Source organism: Austrofundulus limnaeus, unplaced genomic scaffold (genome assembly GCF_001266775.1).
Source record: "Austrofundulus limnaeus strain Quisiro unplaced genomic scaffold, Austrofundulus_limnaeus-1.0 Scaffold55, whole genome shotgun sequence".
Classification (NCBI taxonomy): domain Eukaryota; kingdom Metazoa; phylum Chordata; class Actinopteri; order Cyprinodontiformes; family Rivulidae; genus Austrofundulus; species Austrofundulus limnaeus.
In genome coordinates, this window is record NW_013952457.1 from 669319 (window position 1) to 678430 (window position 9112).

At 38.1% G+C, this 9112-nt stretch overlaps 2 protein-coding genes across 3 annotated transcripts in view; both read left to right on the top strand.

Moving 5' to 3' along the window:
• LOC106517997 (guanine nucleotide-binding protein G(i) subunit alpha-2) overlaps nt 1-2185 on the top strand; it is a gene marked incomplete at its 5' end in the record, with an annotated part of 44858 nt that extends 42673 nt beyond the window's left edge. The window contains 2 exon segments of the mRNA XM_014009058.1: nt 1398-1608; nt 1684-2185. Of these exon segments, the coding sequence (XP_013864512.1) occupies nt 1398-1588 (191 nt within the window).
• Nucleotides 2186-5891: 3706 nt separating this feature from the next.
• LOC106517998 (protein FAM212A) lies at nt 5892-8655 on the top strand. 2 transcript variants are annotated; one of them, XM_014009059.1, is made up of 3 exons: nt 5892-6070; nt 6183-6214; nt 7319-8655. In XM_014009059.1, the coding sequence occupies exons 2-3, from the start codon at nt 6212-6214 to the stop codon at nt 8306-8308; spliced, it is 993 nt and encodes a 330-aa protein (XP_013864513.1). In that variant the 5' UTR covers nt 5892-6070; nt 6183-6211; the 3' UTR covers nt 8309-8655. The 2 variants fall into 2 exon arrangements, with proteins under 2 accessions (XP_013864513.1, XP_013864514.1); XM_014009060.1 differs by lacking the exons at nt 5892-6070; nt 6183-6214 and adding an exon at nt 6907-7233.
• Nucleotides 8656-9112: the final 457 nt, after the last annotated feature.

Consider the following 9112-nt stretch of genomic DNA (forward strand, 5'->3'; position numbering starts at 1 on the left):
ATCAATAACTTGCATCCTTAATTTATACAGGAATGAAATTAATTTTTATCTACTCATATTCGTGTAATTAAATGTTTTAATGAGTTGGCCGATTAATCGAAAAAATAATCGACAGATTAATTGATTATTAAAATAATGGTTAGTTGCAGCCCTACAAACAACAATAATCCTCAGTTAACAAAACAAGAACATCAAATCATTCTAGAACAAAAGAATTATATGTTTAGACCTTATACAGTTTCATATTTTTTCAACAATCCAATCTTTATCATTCTCTTAAACATATACATTGATGTGGCACTTTTAACATCATTTTTCCAGATTATTCCACAATCTGACTCCTTGGATTGAGGTGCACCGTTCTTTCAAACATGTTCTAAATGTAGGTTTCACGAACAACTCTGTCCTCTTAAGATTATAACGGCTCTCTCTCTCTCTTTGCAAAGTTTTTCTGGATGTTTATAGGTAAGGTGTTAAGGTGAGCCCTATACATAACTATATTGTAATCAACCAAATCATAAAATTTCAATAATTTCAGTTTACAGAATAATATATTAGATGGATAATGGTAATGTTTTCAAGTGATAACTCTTATAGCTCTTTTCTGCAAAACAAAAACAGGATGTGTAATTGTCTTAAATACTTTACCTCATACTTCAACACAATAGACCAAGTGTAGAACAATTAATATGTTGTATAACATATACAGAGCTTTGTCAATGAAAAAGTCTCTTACTTTGTAAAGCTACGCAATAGATTTAGCTAGTTTTATTCTTAAGTAATTAACATGAGGTCTCCACGTCAGYTTCTCATCAATAACACCCAAAAACTTCACCTCATTGACTCTACTAATCTCCACACCATCAACTCTAAATGGAGTATTAACAGATTTTTTTGGTCATTGTAAATATCATATAATTAGTTGTACCCAAATTGAGTGATAATTTGTTAAGTTTAAACCAGTTTTGTATTTTCACAAATTCTGCTTGCATTTTCTCTAACAACCGTTCAATGCCTTTACCCGAAAAAAAAAGTGGTATCATTTGCAAATAAAACATTTAAAGAGCCCTGACACATTAACCAAGTCATTCACATACAAGATAAACAACTTTGGTCCAAGTATAGAACCTTGAGGAACTCCACACGTAATTCCGCATAGTTTTCATTTCAGGGTTGAATTGAATAGTAAGTAGCCCATCCATTGTCAAGAGGTGCAAACTGGAGCTGTAGCAGCAAAACACAAATGTAGAAAGTTCAGCTCTGAAGCTGCTCAAACTAGTTCTTTATTTATTTGTTTATTGGACAGGAAACGACAGAATGTTCTTACTTCCTCAGCAGGTTGTGTTTACCTGGGTTCTCAGGGTGATCAAGTTCTCCTGGAACTTTGTTTCTCTCAGGTCCCAACAAGTACGACGAGGCCGCGGCTTACATTCAGACCAAATTCGAGGACCTGAACAAGAAGAAGGAGACGAAGGAAATCTATACCCACTTCACCTGCGCCACTGACACCAAGAATGTGCAGTTCGTGTTCGATGCCGTCACTGACGTCATCATTAAGAACAACCTGAAGGACTGCGGCCTGTTCTAAAAACATTTCAGAGCGTCATGGTGAGTCGAATAAAATCACCTTAAATGTTCCAGAAATGACTGATGTCATTATATATCAATATTTTTCTTGTTCAGATTACTTGAATAGTTCTGATGACCAGGATGAGGTGAGGGAGAGACAACACACATCATGAGTGACTGCACTGTCCAACCACGATTTCTGCTTCGACCTGCTTTTTATAAAGACACCTAAGAGACTGAAAACCCGACAAGCCTCGCCGATTTTCAACCATCCCTTATCCAGCTGCTTGTATTGTTAACTCTTTAAGCTTCGACCACAAAAAAAAAAAAATAAAAAAAAAATAAAAACGGGGAAAAAAGAAATGAAAAAAAGGGAAAAAATCATTTATTATTCAATTTTTTTGTTTTTGTTTTTTCTTTATTATTTCCAATTACTAGAGGATGGAAAGGATACTGTTTTTATATAAATGCATAAATTTTACTTGTAGATTCTGATGTCCAAAATGTTAAACTTTTAATCACATGAAACTTTTTTTTTGTAAACAATAAAGCACAGGCGTGAACATAAGGAAGATTAATAAAAGAAAAGTGCTTGTTTTTGTTTTTTTATAATGTTTACATTGGTTGATCATTTATAGCCAAACTGTGTATTGTTCTGCATGACTCCACATGACCAATATTAGTTCTGTAATCTGCACAAATTATCTAACATTTCTACAAAATGATTAAAAAAGGTTAAAAAATAGAGAAAATGACTTCACCTGGGGTCTGACGGAATTCTAACATATATTTAAAGTATGTGTGTACCTAACATTCTGTCACTTTTATAGTACCATTCTGTGTCTATTACAGTATGTTTGTGCCTTTATTTTTGTTTACAGCCACTTCTTAGATATGCTTTCTTTACTGTTTGTCCTGCTGTGTGATTGAATTTTTCTTCCGTGTTTTTTTTTTTTTCATTGCCTAGAACCTATGAATATATGGTGATTATTAATGAGAGACGAAAATCTAATTCAGAAAAAAAGTTTAGTGTTTTTGGGTAATATTAAAAAACTGCTTTTAAAAAAGATCTTTTATGATTTAATTTAAATAAAAGTAGAAATCACTCTTGCATATTGTTTTTCCGTCTCTTTGTTACTCCTATTTTTATGATTTGGTCTGTTACTTCAGCAGTTTTGTTAAAGCTGATTTTATGTCTATGCAAACAAACCATTTTGACTTGTTTTACAAAGATGCTCAAACATTCTGGAAATATGAGAGTTGCTTGTTTCAGTAAATTTTTGATTTATGCCAGTTAACATCTTTTTGCAGGAAAAAAACTGCTAGATTATGGAATAAAATGCTAAACTATCTACATTAAAGTCAGTGTAAGATGCTACTGAATATATATATATNCAAACAAGACTGTTCAATATTGGGATTAACCACTGTAAATTATTCTTTACAGTCAACCAACAATATAAACTTTTCAGCTTTTGAGGCACAGAATAACTGCAGAAATTCAAGAATCAACAAATGTTAAAAGCCTTTTGGAAAAACCATACTTGTCAACCATTAGACATATTTTCAATCAATTCACAGCTGTTTTGATCTCTCTGTAACAGTTTGCCAATTATTTTCTAAATAATTAGATTTCTGCAGATCTTCGTAAGACTCAGCTTGTATGACTCAGTGGGGTACCAGCTTTTCAAGATTCTGCAATTAACTACTAACTAACCACAAAATCTGTTTTACAGCTGGATTCCATTAATGCAGCCTGCATGTAATTTACACAGAGCAATATCGCCCTCTACTGGACACTGGTTTAACTTCTTTTCATGACGACACTTCACACCTGCACTACTACTCTCCTCTTTTTAAGAGACATATTAAACTGTCTCTGTCACTGTAATAACTTAATATCACTGAAAACTTTAGATTTGCTCATTTAGATCATCTGAGGTGATTGAGCTGTTTGTTTCTGCCATCACTTCACCTGCCATGAAGAGGGAAACATTTTAAATAACGTTTCAGAGGAACCATCTATTTTAATTTTGTCTTAAGTTAAAAGTGAAACTTTAAATTTAGTTTCATGCCTTAGCAGGTTTTGTTTAGACTCTAAGGCTCTTTGGTATGAGTGATGTTGATGTGGAGGAGTGTGCAGCTGCTCCGATTAGTTATTAATAGCTGAAACCGTTATCTTCACAGGTCATGAAAAATGTCAGAGTTTGGGATTTTTACTGAGTGCGAGTGAGCAGATGATGCATAATAATAGTAATAATAATAATGTTAATGATGATGATCATGATGGGGGTGATGAATTTTATTTGCAACCCACCTTTTATTAGCAAAAATGTCAAAGTGCTACAAAACTGCAAAACACACAGTAAATAATAAAACTGGTAAGAAAAAATAAAATAAATAAATTCAGACTAATAAAAACAACAAAAACTGAAAAAAAAAACGAGATGCATTGATAACGAAGCTCCATCACGAACAACATTTTCTCATACAGCATTCATTTTAAAACTAACATAAATCTCAGCTCATTGTCTGCAGGACTGTTTCTAATCTGTTTAAGCTCCTCTAGGTGGCGCTGCAGCTCTTTGTCTGAACTTTAGACAGTTTGAAGGATCACAAGGCTGCTAGGCTTTCTGAAATTTTCTGAAAAGGGTTTATACGAGCTGAAATACACTAAACTCATCTTTGATGCAATTATATTTATTTTTTATGGAATAAATCTACATTTTATGTATTTGAGACAACCACTAGTTGATCTAGTTTAGACGTAGATGGACAGATGTCCTTTGACATGTAATGGTGTATAGGGGAGCACTCAGCAGGAGGAAATACAAGTAAATGATTTGAAATTTTTTTTTAACTCTTTGACTCCTTTCATCTCAACGCTCAGCCTGAAAAACTAAAATCTTGCAACATTCAGGACTGTCATGTCAACAGAAAATTGTCCCATCTAAGATAATAAACAGTCCATCTCTGGCCTTGATTGGTGCGGATTTGTTCAAGTACCAGCTTGTACAGCAATCAACCCACTGAGGCATCAAGAAAGCAGGAATGAAAATGCTGAAAAATAATCAGTTCCATTAGCAGCCCCCCATAAGTGTAATTGCCTAATTCATGGACTGCTGGACTGTAAAGAGGGGGGCTTTTAGGAAAAATAAATGGGTTTYTCCTTTTTGCAGGGACCTAATGTTGCCATGAAAAACAAGCTTTGGCTACAGACTGGGGTGAAAACATGTAGGATGTTTGTGTGTAACCCTGGGCCCTGCTCCATCCTCCCCCCTTAAACATTAAAAATAAAAGACCTTTGTTCAGCAACAGAGCAATCTGACACATTGATTCAAACCGTAAGGTTGTATTTACATGATAATCTGAGTTTGATGGTTACCGGTGATGTAAAAGCTGGACTGATCCGCATCTAAACAGCAGCTTATCAGACCCTGAGTACTCAGGTACATTCCTCTTTACTCCATCAGATTTACATAAACATTCAGAACCTGGATGGTGTCAAACGACTGTTCGTGGTGACAGCTCAGTGCTCCTTTATGGTGCAGATGATTTCATTTGCATCTGTGACTTTTAGATGCAAGTCACCAGCAGGACTGAGWGGTTCAACATGATCGGATAAAAGGAAGTGATCAGGTTTGAGCCAAAACTTTCATCTAAAAAAGAACAGAAAACAAAATTATATGAAGATGTAAATATATATGCATGTATCAAATGACATGGGAAATAAGTAACCGTTTAAATTCAGTAAATTACTTTATATGAAAATAAACAAAAGATTTGAATCTGACAAAACTCACATAAAGACATCAGCAGTGATTATGTTGTTTTATTACAAATATTTTTAGCAAATCAAGGAACAAAACATTTTTTTTACACTTTATAGCTTCTTCCCCTGAGGTTTCACTTGCGCTTATCAACTGCACGTTTGGACTAAATTCCAAGTATTTGGGGTTAAAACAATTTGACATAAATTAAATCATTTGTGTAAACTGGGGGACACTTAACTAAAACTAAAGTGGAACTTAAACTATTTCTATTTCTAAATTTTATCAAAGGGGGTGAAACCCAATTTATTATTTTTATTCTAATGTAATTTGTATTTCTACCAGATTTCCTGTTGTTAAGTAGTAAAGTAAACAGCTTTGTTACACAGAGAAGAGGATGCTTTTAACAGCTTTGTGCATGGACATCCTTTATGTCTGGTTTTGTGAGATTAGAGTGGAAACGACCAACAAAACACAGCCGCTGGATTTCCAAATGAGCTGTATGAGCATCCTGCGCGCTGATTGGCTGATTTAGCTTTGAGTCGCTGCTGATTGGCTACTGCCTGTAAAAAGAGGCGGGACTGAGAGGTTTACTCAGCTTCACATCATTCAGCTCACACAAGTGGAGGACCGCTCTCCAGCACGACACTCTACACTCTGACGCCTCCCAACGATCCCTAATCTTTTATGGAACTTTTATCGCGAGCTGAACGAAGGAGGTCACATTTACAGTAAGTATTAACATTATTTACTTGTGTTAGCTTGATTAAAACATGTTGTTGTGACTTTTCTCTAGGAAATCAGAGTTTTAAATTGAATTTTGTATTTTTTTTGTGTGTGTAGAAAGTGACTGCTACGAAAAGGACGAAAACATGGTGAGCTTACCTTATAATTTGTGTAATCCTTTTGTGTTGTGTTTGTATTAAAGTAAACAAAGAACTGTTGAATATGTTCTGAGCTGCACAGCGCGAGGTGGGAACATCTGTAACATCTGCCAGCAAACACAAAAACAGCTCTGCAGGAGGCTGATGGATGCTCAGGTTCTTCTGCAGTTTGAGTTCAGATGTTTTCCAAAGTCATGCAGCAAATAGAGATCCTTGCTTTGAGTTTAAATGCATTTTATTTGCATTTAATATATTTTGCATTATCAGCAGCACATATAGAAACACAGTTGTATAGATTTGTAGGTTTGTTGCAGCTGGAATTCTTCTATAACCAGGTTTGAGGCTTGATTGTGTTGAAGTTTATTGTTCTGCTGAATGTTTATTATATTAGATCTGATGTCCAGTGTAGAAGTTTGTGTCCCTCTGCACATGTTTTGAAAGACATATAAGAAAGCAATAGATAATTAAATGCATGTTAGGTAGGTTTATATTGATAAAAATTACAATTTCTGATTTGGAAGATGGGGAGTCTTTTTACTTACGTATTCATGATCACATGATCTCTTCCCTGTTTGAGTTTGAGAGTAAACTCGCTCCCCGACCAATCGCCTGTGTGAGTCAGGGGGGAATCAGTGGTGATCTGTTCCTCCTGGGTGGTGCTGACGAATTTCAGAAGCTGGAATGCTGTGTCCTCAAAACATCAGGACCCAGAAAACTAAATATGAATAGCTGAGGCTTTGTTTTATATTTATCTCATTGTGATCATGAACAGTTGAGGTTGAGTCGATTCACGCCCAGATCAATGAAAATGGGGCGTTCACTCGTTGCTTGGTGTGGTCGAGTAAATTAACGGAGAGATAAACTTGCTGTTATGACAGCCACTGTCTTCTTTAAGCAGCAGGTCAGCTGGATTTAGGATTTCAATAGGAGAAAAAGCGTTGCGTCACTGATTTATTAAACTTGCCCCAAAACAAGTCTGAACCTGTCTTCTGCAACACTTCAGCTGAAAGGTGTTGTCATATCCAGTAATCTACGTCTGTGGACTTTTTGTGTCAGGAAGTTTGGAGAATGACTGTTCCTCTCTTGTCTCCACAGCTTTGCTTACGTGATTCGGGGGGATGCTTGCAGGAGCAGATGCAGTACATGATGAGGTCACTCCAAGACCTGAAGCGACTGCGGAAAGCCTGCCCCGAGGCCAGGCGGCCCCTCGGCCCCCTCAACACCCAGCTCCCGGCTTTGGCGCGCCACTCGGCCCTGGCGCGAGCTTGTCAGCAGCGGGCGCTGCAGCGGGAGCAGCGAGCCCGCCTGCGCATGTCCGACGCCAGCACGGCCAGCACCTACGACTCGGCCTGCTGCCTGGTGAGCCCCCTGGAGGAAGAGGAGGAGGAGGATGGTGCGAGCGGGCGGATGAGCTTGAGACGGGATCTGCGCTCCCCCAGCAGTCAGAAAAGTCTGGAGTTTGATTCGGGATACTCTGAGGCCTCCTGGCAGGACGACGGCGTGGTCCTCAGGAGGACGAGGAACGTGCGCGTCTCGTCCTCCGCCTGCCTGCGGACAAACCGAGCTCAGAGCTGTCGCATTCGACCCAAATCCACTTCTGACGCCTGTCTGGAGACATGGACTTCATTCGAGGTCGGTGACCCAGAGGACTGGACTAACTCCTTACTGACCAGAGGGCGCAACCGCCAGCCTTTGGTTCTAGGAGACAACAGCTTTGCAGACCTCATACAGAACTGGATGGACCTGCCTGATTGTCCTGAACCCAAAGAGCTGCAGCCAAACTCCAGACAAAAACTGGGGCGAGGCTTCTTCGGCAACATGAGGAGGAAGCTGACCGGTTTTTCCAAAAGTGTGGAGGACAAGGTGCGGATGAGGTCTACGGACTCTTCTCACGTGAACAGAACTGCCAACGCCTCGAAGCGTCTGTCCTGTCCGGTTGCAGCGTCGCAGCCCAAAGTGCCGTTCTTCCATCAGTCCCACTCAGGCATCAATCAGATCGATACAGACTTCTACCACTTTGCAGCCGTCATGAAGTCCGGCAGCCGACAACCAATTATATGCAAAGACATTATTGGTTACATCTAACAGAGCTGTAAACAAACTGGAAAATCCTCAGAGTCACTTTATTTTTATATTATTTCACATTTTGGACGGGACTGTGAAACTGAAATGTTCTCACGATTAAAACCCCACATCTATTTATGTTATATTTTGCATGTGACACAAAAAGTATGTTAGCTGATTTGATTTTGAATCCAGACCAAAAGAAGGTTTTTATGACTGATTGTGGATTCCTCTGTTTTTTTTTTTTTATATTTTTTTTATTTAATTTTTTTATGTAAGACACTGGGTTATATCTGCATTTGAAGCTGCCTGGTTCAGTGTCATTGTTTAATAAATGAGAGAATTCCAAATAAAAGTGATATCACACATCTGGAGACTTTGGACTTTTTAATAATCTGTTTTCTGAGACATTTTAGTAGATAACGGGGGGTTTCGTGTTTCCTCCAGAAGTCTTGTTCACACTCAAGAAAAACTCAGAGGAGCTATAAATGGTTCAGTTTTTTTTTTTTTTTTTTTTTTTGCAGACCAGGACCAGAGGCTGTGTCAACACAAAGCTCTGGGTGCCTGATGAGGTAAGTCTGTGTGTAGGTGGAAGTGAAAGAGTTGAAACAGCTGGTAGCAGATGTAGAGGTTTGCTCACCAGCTAGCTTTGTGAAGCAGAACATCTCGCTAACAGCTCTCCGCCTCATTTAACCTGCTGTCCGCTCTGCTTGTGGAACCAACTGAACCAAACACTTTGGCTAATGGTTCAATTAAGTCAGGGCTCCCAAGGAAGGGACACACACACACACACACACACACACACACACACACACACACACACAC